Source organism: Dryobates pubescens, chromosome 2, assembly GCF_014839835.1.
Source record: "Dryobates pubescens isolate bDryPub1 chromosome 2, bDryPub1.pri, whole genome shotgun sequence".
Lineage (NCBI taxonomy): Eukaryota > Metazoa > Chordata > Aves > Piciformes > Picidae > Dryobates > Dryobates pubescens.
In genome coordinates, this window is record NC_071613.1 from 2,997,803 (window position 1) to 3,024,942 (window position 27,140).

The window sequence follows — 27,140 nt, forward strand, 5'->3', positions numbered from 1 at the left end:
TAAACCAAACTTAACCAAATAGAATAGAATAGAATAGAATAGAATAGAATAGAATAGAATAGAATAGAATAGAATAGAATAGAATAGAATAGAATAGACCAGACCAGACCAGACCAGACCAGACCAGGTTGGAAGAGACCTTCAAGATCATCGTGTCCAACCTATCATCCAACACCACCTAATCAACTAGACCATGCAACCAAGCACCCTATCAAGTCTCCTCCTGAACACCCCCAGTGATGGTTACTCCACCACCTCCTCAGGCAGCCCACTCCAATGGGCAATCACTCTCTCTGTGTAGAACTTCCTCCTAACCTCCAGCCTAAACCTCCTCTGGCACACCTTGAGACTGTGTCCTCTTGTTCTGGTGTTGGTTGCCTAGGAGAAGAGACCAACCTCTGCCTGTCTACAACCTCCCTTCAGGTAGTTGTAGAGAGCAAGAAGGTCTCCCCTGAGCCTTCTCTTCTCCAGGCTAAGCAACCCCAGCTCCCTCAGCCTCTCCTCATAGGGCTTGTGTTCCAAGCCCCTCACCAACTTTGTTGCCCTTCTCTGGACAGGCTCCAGCAAAAGCTTCCTATTCAGGGCCTTGAGATTATTTGGTGGATCAATACACAAAAGTCATCCATCAGTGTTGCACACAGAAGCAAGCATACCCAAGATCACAAGTCACACACACACAGAAACTCTTCCACTCTCCAGTTGTTGCCTACCGTGCCTTTGTCTTGGAGGCACATCATCAGAGTGCAGACATCGCCTGTTGCTTGATGGTTCACCAGCACCATGGCTTCATCTTCTGATACTGCTTTAACATCATCACCCCATTCCACTACTATTAAAACAATAAAAAAAAAAAACACAGGGGTAAATTTTACAGTCACCACATGGAAACTTTATTATCAACAAACCCAAACCTCAAAGCTCCCACAGCTTGATAGTTACAACAAAGAAACCTACAGGTCAATTTAAACTGGCACACAGCATAAGATAGGAATATCAGCAAGACAGCACAGGGTATCCAGCTCAGTGTTAAATGGCATGCACAGAATAAGAACAAAACAAAACAATACTCTACCAGAACATCTGCACAGAGATTGATCTTTTTGGGTCATTATACCATTCTATATTTAGGGTCTAAACATTACATAAGCTTTTGACCCAGCTTTCAAATTCAACTGCCTCACCTCATGAGAGTAAAGAAGAAAATACCATGGTGTCAAAAAAAGGTGGGGGGGGTTGTTGTTTGGTTGGGTTGGAGTGTTTTAACTTAGCACAGTCTGTTTCATTTGAACACCTACTGTTATTGAACTCCAGGGAAAGCAGAACAAAAAGTAGTTGAATCAGGAGGTTTAAGAATGCTACATTAAACAAATTCGGTGATTCAAATCTGCACAAGTTAGCTATAGGCAAGAAAATGGGTTCAGAAAATGCTGCTCAGGTGACAGAAGCAGGCAGATGCTGTTTTGCAGACCACACAACAGATTACTCCACTGGCAGGAAAAGATGGTTGGAGGAAGCTACAGCTGTTGATCATCCAGCATTTACACTGACTAGCAAAAACATGCTGAGGTAAGGAAAAGGAGTTAAAATTGCTAGCTCCACCATCACAAAGTAACTAGAGAAAGATGACTGCCTCCCAGAGAAGGCTGCAGGATGGAAAACTAGAAAAAGCCTGCTGTAAATTACAGACCAGAATATGTCTAATGCTCTTACTGGGGCACAGAGACAAGTGGGCAGAACCTGACCCCCTCCAGTAAAAGAGACTGTTACTGCAACACAAGTTAAAGGGAAAGGATGGGCAGACAGAGCTGCTGTATGAAGTTCAACAGGAGAAGCAAGATGCATTACCTGTGCATGTAGGACATGATTATTTGATTGTGTTCATTCAGTATCTTAAGTGGTTCTTACTGACTATGTTCATTTCTGACCAAGGAAACATTTTGCCTCCACTACTTTAGTCATGCTTACTGCCTCAAGACCTGTTAATAACAAGCCTCATCATGGGACAATTGATCACCTTACTATTACCTGTCTAACTGATGCAAAAGCAAGAGGCTACATGCTGAAGACAAGAAATAATCCATGCACAGACCCTTGGTCCTTCCAGAAATCCAAATTTGAAACTTTCCACTTCTACTACTTTCTAGCAGCTTCCAAATTAGTCTTGAATTGACACTTGAACACAAAATAAAAACAATAAAATGCTGTATTAGGTCACAAATAGATAGGCTGGATATATGAAGGTAGGAAGTACTATTCATCATGTTCAACCTCCTCTCCCTGGGCAAGCCAAGTACAGATCCTTTCTTGCTTTTCTCAGCATGAACTTTGAAGATCCCCCTTTAGTCCTCTCCTCCTCCAATACATGCAAATTCCCTCCAGTGTCCTCCCTAACTCCATGGAAACTGGGAAATACCTGGATATGGCAGTCAGTGAACCATGCACCTTTCTTTGTAAGTACTTCACACATCTGCCTATGGCAATACTCCACAGGGCAAGAAAAGAAGATGAAGTGAGAATGCTTTGAAAGGAACACAACTGACAACAAAAGAAAACTTAGGAAGATTCATTTGGTAGAAAAAAAAAGTAAATTTTCAGCATAGCAGGTGAAGCCCAATGTCTAACTTAGCAACTTTTAGATAGGCCTCAGCCAAAGAAAAGCAGGATGAATAGGATAGGATAGGATAGGATAGGATAGGATAGGATAGGATAGGATAGGATAGGATAGGATAGGATAGGATAGGATAGACCAGACCAGACCAGGTTGGAAGAGACCTTAGAGATCATTAAGTCCAACCTACCATCCAGCACCATCTCATCAACTAAACCATGGCACCAAGCACCCCATCCAGTCTCTTCCTAAACACCTCCAGTGATGGTGACTCCACCACCTCCCTGGGCAGCACATTCCAAAGGCCAATCTCTCTTTCTGTGAAGAATTTCTTCCTAACCTCCAGCCTAAGCCTCCCCTGGCACAGCTTGAGACTGTGTCCTCTTGTTCTGGTGCTGGTTTTTCTGCTGTTACCTAGAGTATTTTACCTACTCTTGCTAAATACCGTAGAAGGCAAAACCAAACAGCATGCACTAACAAGTTTCAGCTGGCAAGTAATATAAAAATGGGCTCTGTTATCTCACTCCAAATGCAAGGTTTAAAAAGAGAGCTTGATTCAATTCTTTAATTGATTTACTCAATTCATTCTATCAAATGGTCAGGCTAATAGCTCAGCTTCTTCAGCTCAGCTATTAAATCACAGTGATTCAACTGGACATCCCTTCGTTTCTTTACCCTCTCTAATTTCTCCTCAGGCACTCCAGTTGTCTCTTATACATAACAAGGAGACAAGAATCATTCTGTGCAAGTCCTTCACAGAGCATTTCTGGACTGGAAGCAGAGCAATAAACACAAAAGTGTGCAGAGAAACACTGCCATTGCCACCATTTTCAAAAGAAGGAAAAATCCCCTCAAATATCTATCCAAGCTCACAGGGTCCCTTTTAAACTCAGTGGGGGGAATAAATGCTCATCTTTATCTTTCTCATATGAAAGTTTGCCAAAGGAGCAACTTTGGCTTCAAGAAACTCTTGTGCAATTACAGTCCTCCATTGCAGGAGGACTCAGCTAAATGGCAGCTCCACTGCCAGGTCTCGCTCCGCTGTAGCAAGACGAGAAACAGTTAGAAGGAAGGGCATTAGTTTGACATCATGGGACACTCAATGCCAAGAGAATCTGGCAATCCTGAGCAGCAATGGCACCTTTTACCCACAAGATTGAGACAAAAGGATTTAGCTGTAAGAGATCTTTATTTGTCACTGATTTACATACATAGAATACATACATACATAGAATAAACCATGTTGGAAGAGACCTTCAAGATCATCGCGTCCAACCCATCAACCAATCCAACACCGCCCAAACAACTAACCCACGGCACCAAGCACCCCATCAAGTCTCCTCCTGAAAACCTCCAGTGATGGCGACTCCACCACCTCCCCAGGCAGCCCATTCCAATGGGCAATCACTCTCTCTGTATAGAACTTTTTCCTAACATCTAGCCTGAACTTCCAGGCTTCTCCTGGAAGGAATGAAGAGGAATTCACTCGCAATCGCATGGGCTATAAACCCAACATTCTTTTCTTTCCCATGCTCCTTAACATCTTTATTGATGATCTGATGAGGGGATTGAGTCCATCATCAGTACATTTGCAGATGATACCAAGCTGGGGGCAGGAGTTGATCTGCTGGAGGGTAGAGAGGCTCTGCAGAGGGACTTTGACAGGTTGCACAGATGGGCAGAGTCCAAGGGCAGGAGATTGAACACATCTAAGTGCCAGGTTCTGCACATTGGCCACAGCAACCCCATGCAGAGCTACAGGCTGGGGTCAGAGTGGCTGGAGAGCAGTCAGGCAGAGAGGGACCTAGGGGTGCTGGTTGATGGTAGGCTGAACATGAGCCTGCAGTGTGCCCAGGCAGCTAGGAGGGCCAATAGCAATCCTGGCCAGTATCAGGAACAGTGTGGCCAGCAGGAGCAGGGAGGTCATTCTGCCCCTGTGCTCAGCACTGGTTAGGCCACACCTTGAGTCCTGTGTCCAGTTCTGGGCCCCTCAGTTTAGGAAAGATGTTGACTTGCTGGAAGGTGTCCAGAAAAGGGCAACAAGGTTGGTGAGGGGTCTGGAGCACAGCCCTGTGAGGAGAGGCTGAGGGAGCTGGGGTTGCTTAGCCTGGAGAAGAGGAGGCTCAGGGGAGACCTTCTTGCTGTCTACAACTCCCTGAAGGGAGTTTGTAGCCAGGAGGGGGTTGGTCTCTTCTCCCAGGCACCCAGCACCAGAACAAGAGGACACAGTCTCAAGCTGTGACAGAGTTGTTAGGCATTGGAATGTGCAGCCCAGGGAGGTGGAGGAGTCACCATCCCTGCAGGTGTTCAAAAAGGATTGGATGTGGTACTTGAAGCCATGGTTTAGTTAGTCATTGAGGTGTTAGGTGGACTTGATGATCACTGAGTTCTTTTCCAACCTTATTGATTCTATGAAAAGTTTCCTCATAGCCCTTAGCTGCTCTGATCAGTTGTAATCCCTTCCACCCATGAGGAAACACTTCACAAAAAGCTACCACAAGAAGTTATATCTGAGCAACACTTAGCCTTGGGCAGTACCACTTTTTGCCAGTTACTTGGTAAACTTCAGTAACAAATAAATGGCAGTGTTAATGGACAGCTTCCTCTGCTTCCTCAAAAGCCATCCTGCTTTCTAAAACTTCTTGTTAGGCATTCAGCAGTGACTAACTCATGAAAAGCAGGTTTCCATGTTTTGAATTTTCTTCCTTGCTCAGGCATTTGCCTGGCAAACTGCAACCCTGCCCTCCTGCTATTCACAATGGCTCATTAAAGCATGTTACAGCTAGAGCACAATTGTTGAACTCATTTGTCTCTCCTTTATAGATGGAATTCTTTGATAACTAGCATTAAGAAATCCCAGAATGGAAGCCAGAAGGATAAATATGTACTTCAAGTGTTTTTTCTCCCTTAAGAAAAAGGTTAAAGCTATTTGTCTCTGCAAACGGCTTGCCTGCAGTGAAAACACAAAACCAAACAACGGAGTAAGCAAAGCAGCACACAGTTAGCTTTTTGCATTTATTAAGCATGTCATTTAAAGCTTAGAAGGGATTTTAAAACACCTTACAAAAGTCAGACATAATATTGCAAAGAGAAAAATAAATCTTTCTATCCTGCCCATTCCTTCAAGTATTGCCAGTATTGCCAACAAAACCTGCATTTTTTGTCTCAAGTACACACCAGTCTCAGAAGTGATCAATGAAATTACAAGCCAGAGAAGGAGGAAAGAACATGCATACACCATCCCATCTTGTTAAACACAGCTTGCTACACTTAACATGTTGTCTTTCTTTTCCTATTAAAAAATGTAAACCTACCCACCAAAGTATTGTCAGGTTCCATGCTAATAGAATAGAATTAACCAGGTTGGAAGAGACTTTGAGATCGAGTCCAACCTATCACCCAACACCATCTAATCAACTAAACCATGCAACCAAGCACCCCATCTAGTCTCTTCCTAAATACCTCCAGTGATGGTGACTCCACCACCTCCCTGGGCAGCCCATTCCAAAGGCCAATCTCTCTACGTGTAGAACTTCTTCCTAACATCCAGCCTAAACCTCCCCTGCTGCAGCTTGAGACTGTGTCCTCTTGTTCTGGTGCTGGTTGCCTGGGAGAAGAGACCAACCCCCACCTGGCTACAACCTCCCTTCAGGGAGTTGTAGAGAGCAAGAAGGTCTCCCCTGAGCCTCCTCTTCTCCAGGCTAAGCAACCCCAGCTCCCTCAGCCTCCCCTCACAGGGCTGTGCTCCAAACCCCTCCCCAGCTTTGTTGCCCTTCTCTGGACACCTTCCAGCAACTCAACATCTTTCCTAAACTGAGGGGCCCAGAACTGGACACAGGACTCAAGGTGTGGCCTAACCAGTGCAGAGTACAGGGCACAATGACCTCCCTGCTCCTGCTGGCCACACTATTCCTGATGCAGGCCAGGATGCCACTGGCCTTCTTGACCACCTGGGCACACTGCTGGCTCATGTTCAGCATACACAACTTAAGGTTGGAATAAGATTTTGATACTACAATAAAGTCATCTTTCAGAGCTAACTTGGTGCAGACTTTTATGATGACGATAATAAACCAACCTGCACTGACAACTTTTTCCTTTTATCTCCATTAAGAAAAATGCTTATCACAGAGAGGTCAGAGAAGCAGCAGCAACTGGGACGGAGAAGCCTGCAAATAAAGGGTGATTGTTCCTACAGTACATGATAATTAACCAAGGCTAGGTTTAAAGCCACTGGACACCATCTTCCTTTTTCTGTGGCAAAACATTTTGCACACTTCTGTATTTCATTGCGGGAAACAAAGCATGTTTTCTTTTGCTTTCAGTTCTATTCTGTTTACAGACAGATCTTTATCACAGTATCACCAAGGTTGGAAGAGACATCAAAGATCATGAAGTCCAACCTGTCACCACAGACCTCACGACTAGACCATGGCACCAAGTGCCACATCCAATCCCCTCTTGAACACCTCCAGGGACGGTGACTCCACCACCTCCCTGGGCAGCACATCCCAATGACGAACGACTCTCTCTGGAAAGAACTTTCTCCTCACCTCCAGCCTAAACTTCCCCTGGCACAGCTTGAGACTGTGTCCCCTTGTTCTGGTGCTGGTTGCCTGGGACAAGAGACCAACCCCCACCTGGCTACAACCTCCCTTCAGATAGCGATGAGGTCTCCCCTGAGCCTCCTCTTCTCCAGGCTAAGCAACCCCAGCTCCCTCAGCCTCTCCTCACAGGGCTGTGCTCAAGGCCTCTCCCCAGCCTTGTTGCCCTTCTCTGGACACGTTCAAGTGTCTCGATGTCCTTCTGAAACTGAGGGGCCCAGAACTGGACACAGGACTCAAGGTGTGGCCTAACCAACGCAGAGTCCAGGGGCACAACGACTTCCCTGCTCCTGCTGGCCACACTATTCCTAATGCAGGCCAGGATGCCATTGGCCTTCTTGGCCACCTGGGCACACTGCTGGCTCATGTTTAGGTGGCTGTCAATCAGCACCCCCAGGTCCCTCTCTGCCTGGCTGCTCTCCAGCCACTCTGACCCCAGCCTGTAGCTCTGCATGGGGTTGCTGTGGCCAAAGTGCAGGACCCGGCACTTGGACATGAAGAAGAGGACTGTAGCAGGCACAATATTTACGCCTCAAGTCAACCCCCACTCTTACTTCAGTTAACTGACACAAGAGGTGTTAAAACCAGGAGACCATTACAACAGAGACACCCTGGCTCTTTCAGCTTTTAAACACTTCTCTTAAAGCACAGCCATTCCTCTTGGAAGCAGGCCCTAGCTATGACTGCTTCTGAAGATCGACTTCATTTTTCTGGAGCGCACATTCAAGATCTCAGGGGCACAGTTTGCTTGAGCTCCATGATTCACTGGCACAAGAGATGATGCTTGTGGCTGAAGAGAGGGCTCCTTTCACCCATATGTGACTGAGAATCAATAAAACCAAAACCTTAGCTCATCTTCAGTGAAGGAAATTTCTTCCACTGCCTTCAGTATAGGAAATATTTCAAGAGCTTTGCTTCCTTGCAATCATAGAATCAATAAAGTTGGAAAAGACCTCAGAGATCATTAAGTCCAACCTATCACCCAACACCTCATGACTACTGAACCATGGCACCAAGTGCCACATCCAATCCCCTCTTGAACACCTCCAGGGATGGTGACTCCACCACCTCCCTGGGCAGCACATTCCAATGGCTAACAACTCTCTCTGGGAAGAACTTTCTCCTCACCTCCAGCCTAAACTTCCCCTGGCACAGCTTGAGACTGTGTCCTCTTGTTCTGGTGCTGCTTGCCTGGGAAATTCATAATTCCTTAGAATCAACAAGGTTGGAAAAGACCTCAAAGATCATCAAGCCCAACCTGTCACCCAAGAACTCATGACTACTAGACCACGGCTTCAAGTGCCACGTCCAGTCCCCTCTTGAAGACCTCCAGGGATGGCGACTCCACCACCTCTAGGCAAGCAGTTTACACATGAAGGAAATCTTTAAAGTTCACAAATTCTGTCAGGGTACACAAGCTATGCTCACTATAGATATTTAAGGAATACTTTTACTGTATCTTCTGTCTTAAAAGACCAGATTTTTCACCAGACAGACCCTCTACATTTTGCTGGACGTCTCCAAGAGCTGCCATACGCTGCTCCCATGACACTGCTTGAATTGTCAAGGCACCAAAGCCTCACAGCTCATTGCTGTACTCATCCACAGTGGAACCCCAGTTGCAGGATGAGGTTACTGATTCCAAGGAGCAGTACAAGAGATGCAGTGCTTGTAGCTACACAGGTAAATGTTAGCTGTGAAACATGAAGACTGTGACTGATTTCAGCTTTCATGACTACACTGGTAATGAACTGTAGCAGTCAAGAAGTAACTCCACTGTCTGCCTTGCTGATTCTATTATTAGAAAAGCTACTGCAAGCCTGAAGAATGGGATGGAGTGCTGAAATCCCTTTGAAATACCTTGTGCTCATGAGTCAGACCACTTGCAGGAGGAGTGAGCTGTACAGCACATTCCTCCCCAGTGACAGATAAAATACATTAAGTATTAACTACCCAGAGGAGCATCAATGCATTCATAAACCAATAGCCTAATGCTCTCATACCTTACATACTGCAGAAGTTACAGTGGCCAGAACAAAAGTAACTCCATTTTTGAAGCCTAGAAGCAGCAAAACAATGGAGCCATCTCACCATTTTTTTCCTCACCATGGGAAAAATACCTCTGTACATTTGAAACACACAGGAAATAAAATGTCAGGACAGGTAAAGGTTACCAGGGGATCATGAAAATCAAATAGCCAGACTTGAAAGTTAAAATCCAATCTAAGAAGTTTCAAAGTACATGCAAAAAATTATCTGGTTAGAACGGCACGGTCACCAAGGTCCTAAAAACAGTAGAATCTGAACTACCAGTAAATACAGCAGGAGCAGGGAAGTCATTCTGCCCTGTACTCAGCACTACTTAGGCCACACCTTGAGTCCTGTGTCCAGTTCTGGGCTCCTCAGTTTAAGAAGGACATTGAGACACTTGAACGAATCTAGAGAAGGGCAACGAGGCTGGGGAGAGGCCTTGAGCACAGCCCTGTGAGGAGAGGCTGAGGGAGCTGGGGTTGCTTAGCCTGGAGAAGAGGAGGCTCAGGGGAGACCTTCTTGCTCTCTACAACTACCTGAAGGGAGGTTGTAGCCAGGCAGATGTTGGTCTCTTCTCCCAGGCAACCAGCAACAGAACAAGAGGACACAGTCTCAAGCTGTGCCAGGGGAGGTTTAGGCTGGAGGTGAGGAGAAAGTTCTTCACAGAGAGAGTTGTTAGCCATTGGAATGTGCTGCCCAGGGAGGTGGTGGAGTCCCCTTCCTTCCCTGGAGGTGCTCAAGAGGGGATTGGACGTGGCACTTGGAGCCATGGTTTAGTTAGTCATGAGGTGTTGGGTGACAGGTTGGACTTGATGATCTCTGAGTTCTTTTCCAACCTTATTGATTTTATGATTCTACACTTCAGACTAACTGCTGTCACTTCAGTTCATATTTAAAGGTGATACTCAGCAACATTGTGGTCACTGGCTATATTGTGTAAAGAAAAACTGTATTTTATGGTCAACAATGTTTATTTCCAATGTGAAAGTAAGACAAAATTTACAGCACTGTCTTCAAGATGACCATAAACCAAAAAGAGATATATACACTGAAGATGGAACTTTTGCTGGTTGAAAGCTTCCAGCACTCTGGAGATGAGCAAAATTCTGTAACCCCACAAGAGAGAGAAGCAAAGAAACACATTTCCATAAAACAAGCACTGAAGAGACTAAACAGAAGAATATCAGCTAAGCTGTTAACACAGAGCAAGGGCAAGACTGGCAGCTTACAAAACCTGCAGTTTTATTGTGGGGAGAACCCTCCTTTGATAAGAATCACAGAATCACCAAGGTTGGAAGAGACCTCAAAGATCATCAAGTCCAACCTGTCACCACAGACCTCATGACTAAACCATGGCACCAAGTGCCACATCCAATCCCCTCCTGAACACCTCCAGGGATGGTGACTCCACCACTTCCCTGAGCAGCACATTCCAATGGCCCACAGCTCTCTCTGGGAAGAACTTTCTCCTCACCTCCAGCCTAAACCTCCCTGGGCACAGCTTGAGACTGTGTCCCCTTGTTCTGGTGCTGGCTGCCTGGGACAAGAGACCAACGCCCACCTGGCTACAACCTCTCTTCAGATAGCAATGAGGTCTCCCCTGAGCCTCCTCTTCTCCAGGCTAAACAACCCCAGCTCCCTCAGCCTCTCCTCACAGGGCTGTGCTCAAGGCCTCTCCCCAGCCTTGTTGCCCTTCTCTGGACACGTTCAAGTGTCTCAATGTCCTTCTTAAACTGAGGGGCCCAGAACTGGACACAGGACTCAAGGTGTGGCCTAACCAATGCAGAGTCCAGGGGCACAATGACTTCCCTGCTCCTGCTGGCCACACTATTCCTAATGCAGGCCAGGATGCCATTGGCCCTCTTGGCCACCTGGGCACACTGCTGGCTCATGTTTAGGCAGCTGTCAATCAGCACCCCCAGGTCCCTTTCTGTTTGGCAGCCCTCCAGCCACTCTGACCCCAGCCTGTAGCTCTGCATGGGGTTGTTGTGGCCAAAGTGCAGCACCCAGCACTTGGATTTGTTGAATGTCATCCTGTTGGACTCTCCTCATCTGTCCAGCTGGTCAAGGTCCCTCTGCAGAGCCCTTCTGCTCTCTAACAGATCAACATCTGCTCCCAACTTGGTGTCATCTGCAAATTTTCTCTGTTCAAAAGACATACCAGGGCAGCTGGGTTACAGAAAAATGCTACAAATCCTGAGCTTGCTGTTATTGTTACTCTTATCAACCCTGCAAGCAGAGAACAGATGGCAGCAGCTCTCTATTTTTAATAACTTGAACCCAGCAGGCTACTACAGGACCTCACCCACAGTCCCATCACCACTGCTGTGCAGGAACTGAGCTGACAAGCAGGGTTTGCCACATGGAACACTGAGAGACAGGAGCCATTGAGTACAAGTGCTATGGTGTTCTTAATTCTCCCTGTAAAAAATCAGAGGTAGCTTAAAAAATGTAAAAAATAAGTAAATCCTATTTGCTGCATGAGCTGAAGAACTTATTGTCTCCTGGATTCAAGTCAGGAAAAAGTCAGAGGCAGACCTTCCCTCCAGACAGACCTGAAAAGAATAAGAAAAACAGCAAAAGAAAAGGGAAACACTCATTTAGAGCAAGAGAAAAAGGGGGGAGTGAAACTCAGAAATTCAGTGTGCTAACCCTGGAACTTCAGCTTTAAGAGGAAAGGTGTAGCACAGAAAATCATCACCCCCAGCTGCAAGCCACTCACTTGGGTTGTAGGCTGGGGTTGATAACTGGAACTGGGACTGGAGAGGAGACAACTCAGGGGTGACCTTATTGCTCTCTACAACTACCTGAAGGGGGGTTGCAGTGAGGCAGAGGTTGGTCTCTTCTCCCAGGCAACCAGCACCAGAACAAGAGGGCACAGTCTCAGGCTGCGTCAGGGGAGGTTTAGGCTGGAGGTTAGGAGGAAGTTTTACACAGAGAGAGTGATTGCCCACTGGAATGGGCTGCCTGAGGAGGTGGTGGGGTCGCCGTCGCTGGGGGTGTTCAGGGTGAGGCTTGACAGGATGCTTGGTGCCATGGTTTGGTTGATTAGATGGTGTTGGATGATAGGTTGGACATGATGATCTCGAAGGTCTCTTCCAACCTGGTTTGTTCTATTCTATTCTATATTGAACCAGTACTGTTTAACATCCTCATTTGCAGCCTGAATAATAGGACAGAGTGCACCCTCTGAAAGTTCACAGCAATCCTGCAGAAGCAGGAGGGGAGGCTGAAGCGCCATATGGTCGTGCTGCCATACAGATGGATAAGGACAGGCCGAAAAAATGAGCCAACAGGAAATTCAGGGAGTTCAACAAGGAGTGCAGAGTCTCACACCTGGGAAGAGGCTTTGCAGAAAATGCCCTGGGGTCCTGGTGGACAAGCTGACTCTGAGCCAGAAACGCATTGTCATAGCAAGGTGAACACTAGGAAAAGCACTGCCAAGATGTGGAGGGAAGTCGTCCTTTCCTTCTGCTCAGCACTGCAGAGACCACACCTGGAGCACTGGGTCCAGTTCAATACAAGAATTCAAACCTACTGGTGCAAGTCCCACAAAAGACTGCTAAGATGATTCAGGGGCCAGAGCATCTTCCATGTGAGGAAAGACGCCTTGAGCACAGCCCTGTGAGGAGAGGCTGAGGGAGCTGGGGTTGCTTAGCCTGGAGAAGAGGAGGCTCAGGGGAGACCTCCTTGCTCTCTACAACTACCTGAAAGGAGGTTGTAGCCAAGAGGGGGTTGGTCTCTTCTCCCAAGCAGCCAGCACCAGAACAAGAGGACACAGTCTCAAGCTGTGCCAGGAGAAGTTTAGGCTGGAGGTGAGGAGAAAGTTCTTCCCAGCGTAATTGGCCATTGGAATGTGCTGCCCAGGGAGTCACAGTATCACAGTATAACCAAGGTTGGAAGAGACCCTAAGGATCATCAAGTCCAACCTGTCACCACAGACCTCATGATTAGACCATGGCACCAAGTGCCACGTCCAATCTCCTCTTGAACACCTCCAGGGACGGTGACTCCACCACCTCCCTGGGCAGCACATTCCAATGACGAACGACTCGCTCAGTGAAGAACTTTCTCCTCACCTCCAGCCTAAACCTCCCCTGGCACAGCTTGAGATTGTGTCCTCTTGTTCTGGTGCTACTTGCCTGGCAGAAGAGACCACCCGCCTCCTGTCTACAATTACCTTTCAGGTAGTTGTAGAGGGCAATGAGGTCACCCCTGATCCTTCTCTTCTCCAGGCTAAACAACCCCAGCTCCCTCAGCCTCTCCTCACAGGGCTGTGCTCAAGGCCTCTCCCCAGCCTTGTTGCCCTTCTCTGGACACATTCAAGTGTCTCAATGTCCTTCTGAAACTGAGGGGCCCAGAACTGGACACAGGACTCAAGGTGTGGCCTAACCAGTGCTGAGTATAGGGCACAATGACTTCCCTGCTCCTGCTGGCCACACTATTCCTAATACAGGCCAGGATGCCATTGGCCTTCTTGGCCACCTGGGCACACTGCTGGCTCATGTTTAGGCAGCTGTCTTTCAGAACCCCCAGGTCCCTCTCTGTTTGGCAGCTCTCCAGCCACTCTGCCCCCAACCTGTAGCTCTGCATGGGGTTGCTGTGGCCAAAGTGCAGCACCCAGCACTTGGACTTGTTGAATGCCAATAACAATACAAACTTGAGGTTCCAAGACCTTTTTTATCTGTATCTTTAGCTTTCTTATGAAATATTATGGCAAACTAACCTATTGAGACTGCTTTGTCTGCGTGTCAAACACAAAGCATGCAAGGAGCTATATTTAAATGGGAGATACTTTTAATTACTCAAACATCAAATGAGTACTTAACACTGACATAGCAACTGACACCTACTTAAACACGACTTGTAGATCACAGCAGTAAGAAGTAAACAAAAATTCCCCAACATCTGAAGTGGAAAGGCCTCAATAATAATAATAAATCAGGTTGGAAGAGACCTTCAAGATCATCGTGTCCAACCCATCAACCAATCCAACACCACCTAAACAACTAACCCACGGCACCAAGCACCCCATCAAGTCTCCTCCTGAACACCTCCACTGATGGTGACTCCACCACCTCCTCAGGCAGCCCATTCCAATGGGCAATCACTCTCTCTATGGAGAACTTCTTCCTAACATACAGCCTAAATCTCCCCTGGTGCAGCCTGAGACTGTGTCCTCTTGTTCTGGTGCTGGTTGCCTGGGAGAAGAGACCAACATCCGTCTGTCTACAACCTCCCCTCAGGTAGTTGTAGAGAGTAATAAGGTCACCCCTGAGTCTCCTCTTCTCCAGGCTAAGCAACCCCAGCTCCCTCAGCCTCTCCTCATAGGGCTTGTGCTTCAAGAATGACCTCCCTGCTCCTGCTGGCCACACTCTTCCTGATGCAGGCCAGGATGCCATTGGCCCTCTTGGCTTCCTGGGCACACTGCAGGCTCATGTTCAGTCTACCGTCAACCAGCACCCCCAGGTCCCTCTCTGCCTGGCCACTCTCCAGCCACTCTGACCCCAGCCTGTAGCTCTGCATGGGGTTGCTGTGGCCAGTGTGCAGAACCTGGCACTTGGATGTGTTCAATCTCATGCCCTTGGACTCTGCCCATCTGCCCAGCCTGTCAAGGTCCCTCTGCAGAGCCTCTCTCCCCTCCAGCAGATCAACTCCTGCCCCCAGCTTGGTGTCATCTGCAAATTTCCTGATGATGGACTCCTTACTTACACTACTATCTTTATCTAAGGTATTGCTAATTTTTCCTATTTTAAGCAAGCTGCTCTAATATTTGAGAAGCAAAAAGAGAGCCCCTGGAACATCATGTGAGCATCTGTGAGGGTAAAATCAAACCAACAAAAGCAAGAACAAAGAACAAGCCAACAAACAGAGCTACCAGAAGATGGGATGATTGGGCAGCAAGCACCAGTTGAACCAGAATGAATCCTTATGGAACTTGGGTCTGGTACACTGGGAGACCTGCTGGGCAGGTCTGTGTGGCCCAACATGCAAAGCATCAGCAGCCACCTAAGTCACCTTTGAAACTGCTGTGACTTTGTTTCTAAAACAAACTTGTTAGGCATCTTATGGTTGTTAGTGCATAGTAAGCAGAGTTTTGTTCTTTTAAAGAATGCTAGAACACATTAAGGAACACATGACCCCCACTGCTCTCCTTTTCCTTGCAAGCTGAAGTACAGAAGAGAAAGAGACACATACACCCTTGTCACAAAGCTTGTAGCCAAGAGCCAGAGGCACTACAGCACCACTGTTTAGGCAGGGACAAGGTGACAGCTATCTGACTTTTAGTGAACTTTGGATCTGTTTGGGAAAAACAAATTTAAGAAGATATTTTCTCCCTAGGAGAGCAGTCTAAGCACTGCAACAACAGCCTGAGCTGTCTTTGCAGAGTCAGCTATCTAGGCAACAGAATCTACCCATGGGCAGTATCACAAACTACAGCACTACTACTATGGTTTCCTTCTGAGTCACTGGCATGCATTACTCACTCAATCCTGTTGCTTGCCTTTCCAGATGTGAAACTCCTTGTGATGCCAAGGAGTCATTCATAAAGTACTTCACTTCCCTCACATGTTAGGCTGCTCAAGAAGTACAGCTATAATATTGTACAGTCTTAAAGAGATAGAGGAGAAGAGACCAGGCTGGAAGAGAGGAGAAGAGACCAGGCTGGAAGAGAGGAGAAGAGACCAGGCTGGAAGAGAGGAGAAGAGACCAGGCTGGAAGAGAGGAGAAGAGACCAGGCTGGAAGAGACCTTTGAGATCATCACATCCAACCCATCATCCAACACCATCTAATCAACTAAAGAAACAGGAAAAGGACAAAAGCAGATCTTCCCAGTCAGACTCCAGGGGAGACAATGCCCAGAGGATACACTCAGCTTTATGGCCCTATGTAAAGGGAACTCTTCAGGTTGTGCAATCAACACCAGACCCCAGTACCTCCACACCAACAGTGTGAAAAATCCCATTAGGCTAATGCTCTGTGAAAAGCAAATGACTTATGAAATAGCAGCCTAGTTTCCTCCAGAGAAAGGACTCATAAAGCAGGGAGAACAGCTGGAACCCGCTTTGCAGATGTTAACTCTGAGGATCTTGACCAAAAGACAGACAGAAGAAAGGCAAGATGCAAACTAACTGGTCCAGTGCAAGCTGGCCAGAACAAACTAACAATCAACAAGCCACCACACAGGACCACAGCACTCCCAGAGTTTCCATTCAACTGTGTGGCTGCTTGTGCAGAGCTGTGCACTGCAACACCTTTCTTCTCTGTGTGACAGAAATAAAAGTCCACACAGCATAGCCCAGAAAAACATGAACACAGAAGAAGCTGGGAAAAAGTGAATCCACAAGACAGAAGCAACCCTTCAAATAAATAACTGGGGCAAAACTGTAATTATGTTTCAAGAATCATAGAATCAATAAGGTTGGAAAAGACCTCAAAGATCATCAGGTCCAACCTGTCACCCAACACCTCATGACTACCAGACAATGGCACCAAGTGCCACATCCAGTCCTTTCTTGAGCACCTCCAGGGATGGTGGCTCCACCACCTCCCTGGGCAGCACATTCAATGGGCAACAACTCTCTCAGGGAAGAACTTTATACTCACCTCGAGTCTAAACGTCCCCTGGTGCAGCTTGGGACTGTGTCCTCTTGTTCTGGTGCTGGTTGCCTGGGAGAAGAGACCAAGCCCCTCCTGGCTACAACCAGGAAGAAAAGACACTAACAGGCTCTGATGGCAATAAATAAATGTAAGATAATCTGTTACCATAACCAGGTGGATGTCACCCACACAAGATTTTTGCCTTTTGCTTTCAAAGGGGACAGGTTTTGAGTCCTCACTGCTTCTGGAGAGCGGGACACAAAACTTGAAGGAACCTGTTACAGAAAGTTGCAGCACATTCTCTGGTAGCTGCCCAAAATGAACTCCTGATAGAGACTGCACAAAATTTTCACTGTTGTTTAAGAAGCAGACAGCTCCACTTCAAAGCTCTGCAAAAACACCTGCCCTTTAGCTCTTTCACAAAAGAAACGTGAGGTATCTGTGTGCTCCCTTGTCAGCTTTTCCCACTGGGAAATCTTAAACCACAAGTGTTAATTTAACAAGCTCTGAAAAGCACCCTGGACAGAAATTTGACTGCTGGATAGTAGCAGTATTTTTCATCTTACATAGAGTTAGGCTGGAGGTTAGGAAGAAGTTCTACACAGAGAGAGTGATTGCCCATTGGAATGGGCTGCCTGGGGAGGTGGTGGAGTCACCATCATTGGAGGTGTTCAGGAGGAGACTTGATAGGGTGCTTGGTGCCATGGTTTAGTTGATTAGGTGGTGTTGGATGATAGGTTGGATGTGATGATCTTGAAGGTCTTTTCCAACCTGGTCTGGTCCATTCCATTCCATTCTCCATCCATTAGTGTTTAGTCCAGCTATTGCTTTTAATTCTCTCTGGGTTTTGTACATGCTTATCTTTCAGGTCTAATGCCTGACCTCCTTTTGTCTCCAGTTTATAAAGCCAATGAAATTAATCTACAAAATGACTAACAGGGTGAATTTTAAGAGTAAAATAGCTCTGCACCTATGTAACAGCTAGTACCCACATTTTTGTCCCATAACTTCTGCAGAATGGGTCTGCCCTCGGAATTTAGGGTGTGTATATGCAACTGGGACAGTTCTAGGGTATGTAGAATTCACTGGAAAATACTCAGACTTAGAGGACACAGTCTCAGGCTGTGACAGGGGAAGTTTAGGCTGGAGGTGAGGAGGAAGTTCTTCGCTGAGAGTCATTAGCCATTGGAATGTGCTGCCCAGGGAGGTGGTGGAGTCACCGTCCCTGGAGGTGTTCAAAAGGGGATTGGACATGGCACTTGGTGCCATGGTCTAATCATGAGGTCTGTGGTGACAGGTTGGATTTGATGATCTTTGAGGTCTCTTCCAACCTTGGTGATTCTGAGATTCTGTTAGACAGAAGGACTCCTTCACAGAAGGAGTTGTTGGCCATTGGAATGTGCAGCCCAGGGAGGTGGTGGAGTCACCATCGCTGGAGGTGCTCAAAAAGGGATTGGCTGTGCACTTGAAGCCATGGTTTAGTAGTCATGAGGTGTTGGGTGACAGGTTGGACTTGATGACCTTTGAGGTCTTTTCCAACCTTATTGATTCTGTGATTTGGAAAGGCACAGTTCTAGCCATATAGAAGATTCTGCTCCTATTTAGTCTACGTTTCCAAGTCAGTCAGGTTGAAAATAGATCTTCAGAGAGCAAGTTAACTGGTGACATACAGCAATGAACTCACCCAGGAAGAGATGGCTGCTTCCTCTCCTTTTAAGATTCATAGACTGTAAGTTTCCTTGAAGCATCTAGAAGCTTTTTGAATGTTACAACAAACCAACCAAAACAAACAACACACACACACACCCAGCTGCAGAAATAACATGACCAATTTGGCAGTCTTACAACCAACATCCCAAGGCCACAGACTATCAAGTCTTTCTAGGGACAGCAGAAGAACTCAACAGAATTTAGTTATTACCTGCTGCATAAGGTACTGGAGAGGCTAGCTAGCAATGAAAATGCTTTAGTTGGAAGTCTCAGGACCATTTTTAATTGCAAGTTTTAAGTTGCAATTAATTAATTAATGGGGACCAAAAACTCTTCAGACATGCAAAAGGTAGAGAACTGACACTGGACTGCAGAAAGCAGGAGAGCAGTATCTCCCAGTAAGCTGAAAAAGTACATTATTTCAGTGCACTTATATTACACCTAGAGATGTAACTAATCCAGGGTTTTCTGGTACCCATGGAATCCTCTGAAGTGCCTTAAGGATTATCAAATACAGAAACCAGCACTCTGTAATAGGGCGGAAAGTGAGCAAACATCACTTTTTCTTTAAACAGGATTAGAATAGAATAGACCAAACCAGACCAGGTTGGAAGACACCCTCAAGAACATCACATCCAACCTATCATCCAACACCACCTAATCAACTAAACCATGCAGCCAAGCACCCTATCAAGTCTCCTCCTGAACACCTCCACTGATGGTGACTCCACCACCTCCTCAGGCAGCCCATTCCAATGGTGTAGAACTTCTTCCTAACCTCCAGCCTAAACTTCCCCTGGTACAGCCTGAGACTGTGTCCTCTTGTTCTGGTGCTGGCTGTCTGGGAGCAGAGACCAAATTCCACCTGGCTACAACCTCCCTTAAGGTAGTTGTAGAGAGCAAGAAGATCTCCCCTGAGTCTCCTCTTCTCCAGGCTAAGCAACCCCAGCTCCCTCAGCCTCTCCCCGTAAGGCTTGTGTTCCATACTCCTCCCCAACTTTGTTGCCCTTCCACCAAGTCAACATCTTTCCTAACCTGAGTGGCCCAAAACTGGACACAGTACTCAAGGTGTGGCCTAACCAGTGCTAAGCACAGGGCAGAATGACCTCCCTGATACTGGCCAGGATGCCATTGGCCCTCCTGGCTGCCTGGGCACACTGCAGGCTCATGTTCAGCCCACCATCGACCCCAGGTCCCTTTCTGCCTGGCTGCTCTCAGCCACTCTGACCCCAGCCTGTAGCTCTGCATGGGGTTGCTGTGGCCAATGTGCAGAACCCGGCACTTGGATGTGTTCAATCTCCTGCCCTTGGACTCTGCCCATCTGTCCAGCCTGTCGAGGTCCCTCTGCAGAGCCTCTCTACCCTCCAGCAGATCAACTCCTGCCCCCAGCTTGGTGTCATCTGCAAATTTACTGATGATGAACTCAATCCCCTCATCCAGATCATCAGTAAAGATGTTAGAGCATGGGGCCCAGCACTGATCCCTGGGGCACACCACTAGTGCCTGGCCACCAGCTGGATGTGGCACCATTCACCACCACTCTCTGGGCTCAGCCTCCAGCCAGTTCCTAACCCAGCTCAGAGAGCTGCTGTCCAAGCCAGAGGCTGACAGCTTGGCCAGCATTTGCTGTGGGGGACGGTGTCAAAGGCCTTGCTGAAGTCCAGGTAGACCACATCCACAGGCCTCTTGTCTAAAACTACAAGTGAGAGTTTGCATTCATCTCTCCCTGCACGTGAAGCCTTATTAGATCACACCATGGAAAGGTATGATCAGCCCTCAAGCACTCAACTGAGCTCTAAGCTGTACCACCAGGACTAGGCACAGGCAGGGGTTACAGCCAAAAGGGTATGTACCAAGGAAAGCTGCCAGAGTGAGATATAAAGCTATGCTTTTGAGAAGATGTGCTAGGTTAAAAAAAGTCATAATTACACTAGAGAGCAAGGAAACTCTTTTCCCAGCATTCAAACCTGAGATCAGAATAACAAACTTTTGTACTTGTCCTTTAAATAACTCAGATTGATTAAAACTAAATATACAATTTCAAAATCAGATCATCATTTTCCCCACCTGAAGAAATCAGACTGCATTACTTTAACCATTGGTTGAAGGTTCAAGTCAAGAGAACAATCAATACCATTACTGCAAAACAAGATTCTGAATGGGGCAAGACCAGCCTTGATAAAGGCTCTGGTCCCTCACTACCTTCTGCCATCTCCCTACAGCAACCCCCAAACTGAGAAGCTTGTCCACCTGAAGGACACTGACCACATGTATCTCTTAACTCATTCAAACTGGACAGAATAAGAATAAACCAGGTTGGAAGAGACCTTCAAGATCATCGCAACCAACCCATCAACCAATCCAACCCCACCCAAACAACTAACCCACGGCACCAAGCACCCCATCAAGTCTTCTCCTGAAAACCTCCAATGATGGTGACTCCACCACCTCCCCAGGCAGCCCATTCCAATGGGCAATCACTCTCTCTGTATAGAACTTTTTCCTAACATCCAGCCTAAACCTCCCCTGGCACAGCCTGAGACTGTGTCCTCTTGTTCTGGTGCTGGCTGCCTGGGAGAAGAGACCAACATCCATCTGCCTACAACCTCCCTTCAGGTAGTTGTAGAGAGTAATAAGGTCACCCCTGAGTCTCCTCTTCTCCAGGCTAAGCAACCCCAGCTCCCTCAGCCTCTCCTCACATGGCTTGTGTTCCAAACCCCTCCCCAACTGTTGTCCAGTTCAGTTCTGATTAAAGCTCAGCTGTTAATGAAATTGTTTTGATTTGATTTCAGTTTGCACTAATGAAGCTGTTGACCCTCTTAGAAAAATACAGAGCTACTGAGCCCCTGATGATCTGCACAATCAAAGGATTTTTCTGCTGGAATATGTAATAAAATCAGTGAGATGATTCAAGGTCTGGCCACCCCTGTGGACTTGAAGTTGAAGTTGATCCCTATTCTGCAGCACATGCATCATGATGCTAGCCTGGCCTCCAGCTCCCGGCAGCTGCTGCAGCAGCTGCTAACATCTTATCCTTCCACCAAGATGGTCATTGTTACTCTGCACACCTTTACTCTGTTGGCTGCTTCTTCTCTGGTTGACCTAAACAGGTAATTCTTCCTAATTCATTCCTGCAACATAGAGAGTACAAAGTATATTTAGAAGCCATCAGATTCCAGCAGATGGATGTGCTGGGATGGTTGCTCTTACATGCTGTAGGATACCTGAAAGCAGCTGCTGCTTTCAGACTTTTTGTCCTCTGGAGAGGCTGAGGGAGCTGGGGTTACTTAGCCTGGAGAAGAGGAGGCTCAGGGGAGACCTTCTTGCTGTCTACAACTCCATGAAGGGAGGTTGTAGCCAGGTGGGGGTTGGTCTCTTCTCCCAGGCAACCAGGACCAGAACAAGAGGACACAGTCTCAAGGTGTGCCAGGGGAGGTTTAGGCTGGAGGTTAGGAAGAAGTTCTTCCCAGAAAGAGAGATTGGCCATTGGAATGTGCTGCCCAGGGAGGTGGTGGAGTCCCCATCACTGGAGGTGTTTAGGAAGAGACTGGATGGGGTGCTTGGTGCCATGGTTTAGTTGATTAGATGGTGTTGGGTGAAAGGGTGGACTCGATGATCTCAAAGGTCTTTCCAACCTGGTTAATTCTATTCTAACCCATGAAATATTCTACTCTAATCATAAGAACAGAAAGAGATGTTCAAACAGTGCATTGAGACTGCACTAGTAGCATAGCTAAAAATCAGTATCCTCAAGCAATAAAACTGGCTGCTAATCAAACAGCTACAGCATTGTTTTGTACAGTCTCTATCAGGAGTTCAGCCCCACCATGAGTCCAGTTCTGGGCCCCTTGCTACAAGACAGACATTGAGGGGTCTGGAGCATGTCTGGAGAAGGACAACAAAGCTGGTGAAGGGTCTTTTACACAAGCGCTATGATGAACAGCTGAGGATGTGGGTTGTTCAGTCTGGAGAAGAGGAGACTGAGGGAAGACCTCACTGCTCTCTACAAGTCCCTGAAAGGAAGTTGGAGTGAGGTGGGTTCTAGCCTCTTCCCTCAGGTGAGAAGTGATAGGATGAGAGAAAATAGTGTGTGGTGACAGGTTGGACTTGATGATCTTTGAGGTCTCTTCCAACCTTAGTGATACTGTGATTTTGGGCAGCTACCACAGAACATCAACCCCATGCAGAGCTACAGGCTGGGGTCAGAGTGGCTGGAGAGCAGCCAGGCAGAGAGGGACCTGGGGGTGCTGGTCGACGGTAGACTGAACATGAGCCTGCAGTGTGCCCAGGCAGCTAAGAGGGCCAATGGCATCCTGGCCTGCATCAGGAACAGTGTGGCCAGCAGGAGCAGGGAGGTCATTCTGCCCCTGTACACTGCACTGGTTAGGCCACACCTCGAGTCCTGTGTCCAGTTCTGGGCCCCTCAGTTTAGGAAGGAGGTTGACTTGCTGGAGCGAGTCCAGAGAAGGGCAACAAAGTTGGTGAGGGGTTTGGAACATAAGCCCTACGAGGAGAGGCTGAGGGAGCTGGGGTTGCTTAGCCTGGAGAAGAGGAGACTCAGGGGTGACCTTATTACTCTCTACAACTACCTGAAGGGAGGTTGTAGACAGACGGATGTTGGTCTCTTCTCCCAGGCAGCCAGTACCAGAACAAGAGGACACAGTCTCAGGCTGTGCCAGGGGAGGGTCAGGCTGGATGTTAGGAAAAAGTTCTATACAGAGAGAGTGATTGCCCATTGGAATGGGCTGCCTGGGGAGGTGGTGGAGTCACCATCACTGGAGGTTTTCAGGAGGAGACTTGATGGGGTGCTTGGTGCCGTGGGTTAGTTGTTTGGGTGGTGTTGGATTGGTTGATGGGTTGGATGCGGTGATCTTGAAGGTCTCTTCCAACCTGGTTTATTATTGCTATGTATTCTAACATGCTGCAACTTTCTGTAACAGGTTCCCTCAAGTTTTGTGTCCTGCTCTCCAGAAGCAGTAAGGACTCAAAACCTGTCCCCTTTGAAAGCAAAAGGCAAAAATCTTGTGTGGGTGACATCCACCTGGTTATGGTAACAGATTATCTTACATTTATTTATTGCCATCAGAGCCTGTTAGTGTCTTTTCTTCCTGGTTGTAGCCAGGAGGGGCTTGGTCTCTTCTCCCAGGAAACCAGCACCAGAACAAGAGGACACAGTCTCAAGCTGGGGAAGTTTAGACTTGAGGTGAGGAGAAAGTTCTTCCCTGAGAGAGTTGTTAGGCACTGGAATGTGCTGCCCAGGGAGGTGGTGGAGTCACCATCCCTGGAGGTGCTCAAGAAAGGATTGGATGTGGCACTTGGTGCCACTGTCTGGTAGTCATGAGGTGCTGGGTGACAGGTTGGACCTGATGATCTTTAAGGCCTTTTCCAACCTTATTGATTCTATGATTATTGTCTCCTTCAGTCACAGACTTCTGTGCCATCCTCCAGTTAGAGAGGGTTAACAGAATCAAGTCATCAGACATTCCCAAGTTGCCTCTCTCACTAGACTGTTCCAGCTGCTACACCTCAAAGCAGCAGCAGAAAGTTTACTGTTCCTAATTTTAATAAGTTTAGCTCTCCAGCATCTGTTACTGTTATAGAACAAATAATCCTCTTACACCTGCTGACAGCTGCAGAAAATACCTTGGATTTGTGGCTGACAGTCTAGCTGGGAGTTTCAGGAGCACTTTTTTACTGACATAAAATGGTCAGACTTGATGCATTTGTTAGTACATACTGAAGGGCTGATTCCAACCCCTACCCTTCATCCTCAGGGCACACACTAATGCTCAATGCACCTTTCACTGAAATACCCAGGTCCCAGTTTTTACCTATGTTGCTGCAATGACAATAATTGAAGCTTTTTCCTCCTCTTTCCCCCATCCTCACCTCAGATCCAAAAGTTCTTCTGTGCTTTGGCACAATGGCAGCAAATAAATGTTGGGTCAACAAACCAAACCAAATGAACCAAAAAAGAAGAGACTTCAGAATCCTTGAATTAAAACCAGGGCTTCACTGCAGAGCAGTTGCTCAGGATAACACCCCTACAGGAGCTGAACAACAGAGCTGAGAAAGTCTGTGGAAATAGCCTCCTACATTTTAAGGACAGAAACTATGCCATAAATGCAAGAAGGTATTACAGATCTCAAAATTTCACTGTACAATAAAATGATTATTGTGAACACTCCTAAGTCTGTGGGTACCAACATGCACTGTAAGCACTTCACAGGCAACTTAAGTTAATTAACCAGGTTGGACCTTTGAGATCATCGAGTCCAACCTATCACCCAACACCACCTAATCAACTAAACCATGGCACCAAGCACCCCATCCAGTCTCTTCCTAAACACCTCCAGGGATGGGGACTCCACCACCTCCCTGGGCAGCACATTCCAATGGCCAATCTCTCTTTCTATGAAGAATTTCTTCCTGACACCCAGCCTAAACCTCCCCTGGCACAGCTTGAGACTGTGTCCTCTTGTTCTAGTGCTGGTTGCCTGGGAGAAGAGACCAACCCCCACCTGGCTACAACCTCCCTTCAGGGAGTTGCAGAAAGCAAGGTGGTCTCCCCTGAGCCTCCTCTTCTCCAGGCTAAGCAACCCCAGCTCCCTCAGCCTCTCCTCACAGGGCTGTGCTCCAAAGCCCTCACCAGCTTGTCATGATCTGCAGCTACATGTGCCTTGGCTTACTCAAGAAGCACTTGCTAGAAAGGTTACCAATTACTCTTTACTAATGCAAAAGAACACTAGACAAAACCCAAATTGATTCAGGCTACCCAAGTCTAGCACTCTCACAGAGTTAAGAGCTTGGGTCAACATCCTTCAAATATGCAATTTTCCCTGTCTAGTGAAACCCTCCATAGCTTGCTCCAAGAAATCCTGCATCAGAACAAACCCAATGAGCAGCAACACACTCAGATTTAGGGCCCTGGTTTTGCCAGGTATTGGGAAAGGGTGGTAATAGGTCTGGAAAAGGAAAGAGCAGGCCACATGCTATGGCTCTTTCTTCACAACAGCAGCCACCCACTTAACCCTTAGCCTTCCTACAGTGACAATGCATGATGACACCACTTGTGCTTGCATGAACTCAGCTCTGCATTTGAGCTTTCAGAGTTTAGTCAGCTGTTAAAACATTCGTAGGGAATGTAAGCAACAAAAGGGGAGGAAAAACATTTCAGTATTTTCTCCCACTGAAACAGATGAAGGATGAAAGTGCTTGTCCAGCCTGCAGAAATCCTGTCAAACTCCAGAAGCCCAAGATGGGCATCAAACCATCTTTAAACATAACCAAAACAACAGAATTACCTGGGCAAAGGCCTTGCTGTTGTCCTATCCCTCACCTACACCACTATGTTAAAAGACAGGCTGGAGAGGTGGGCACAAGCCAACCTCATGAGGTTCAACAAGACCAAGGGCAGGGTCCTGCTGCTGGGTCAGGGCAATCCCAGGCACAAATCCAGACTGGGCAGGGACTGGCTGGAAAGCAGCCCTGAGGCTTGGGGGTGCTGGGGGACGAGAAGCTCAACAGGAGCTCTCAGTGTGCACTTGCAGCCCGGAAAGCCAATCAGATCCTGGGCTGCAGCAAGAGAAGTGTGGCCAGCAGGGCAAGGGAGGTGATTCTCCTCCTCTGCTCAGCTCTGCTGAGACCCCACCTGCAGTACTGCCTCCAGGTCTGGAGCCCCTATTACAAGAGGGATCTGGAGGTGCTGGAAGGTGTCCAGAGAAGGGCCACGAGGATGAGCAGAGGGCTGGAGCACCTCTCCTGTGAGGACAGACTGAAGGAGTTGGGGCTGTTCAGTCTGGAGAAGAGAAGGCTCTGAGGTGACCTAATTGTGGCCTTCCAGTATCTGAAGGGGGCCTACAAGAAGGCTGGGGAGGGACTTGTCAGGATCTCAGGTAGTGATAGGACTAGGGGGAATGGAATGAAGCTGGAGGTGGGGAGATTCAGGCTGGAGGTGAGGAGGAAGTTCTTCCCCATGAGAGTGGTGAAGCCCTGGAATGGGTTGTCCAGGGAGGTGGTTGAGGCCCCGTCCCTGGAGGTGTTTAAGCCCAGGCTGGATGAGGCTCTGGCCAGGCTGATCTAGTGTGGGGTGTCCCTGCCCATGGCAGGGGGGTTGGAACTAGATGATCCTTGTGGTCCCTTCCAACCCTGACTGATACTATGATACTATAAGGTTTGATGACACATCAAATAAGAAAAGCCAAATTCCTCTGGTTTCATACAACCCACTGCATGCAAGAAACTTAACAGATATTTTTGATTAATTCTACCTCCATCTGAAAGTGGTTTTAAAAATCCAAACTGAACTGAACACCTCTTTCATGCCACCTTAGTGTACACACAGCCCCCAGTCAGATTCATTTCCAAGTAAAGCTGTTGCTAGGAGGAACAAAAGCTGAATTTTATTACAGAGACAAGAATCAGAAATCCAAATGGATATGAAAGAAGAATGCATTTGGAAAGGAAGCCAGCAGTTAGCAGAGCTGGCAGTTTGCCAGGCCATCTGTATTTATGGATACCAAAAGAGACCAGGCACAGAAACAACGCAAGAGGTCACCTTTCCAGTGCAATGCCTTCATCCACG

At 47.3% G+C, this 27,140-nt stretch overlaps 1 protein-coding gene across 1 annotated transcript in view; it reads right to left on the reverse strand.

The window, feature by feature from the left end:
• Positions 1-27,140, reverse strand: part of LPGAT1 (lysophosphatidylglycerol acyltransferase 1) — a 111,639-nt gene that overhangs the window by 71,676 nt on the left and 12,823 nt on the right. Inside the window, exon 4 of the mRNA XM_054169291.1 lies at positions 711-829. Within this exon, the coding sequence (XP_054025266.1) occupies positions 711-829 (119 nt within the window). The remainder of the gene's footprint in view (positions 1-710; positions 830-27,140) is intronic.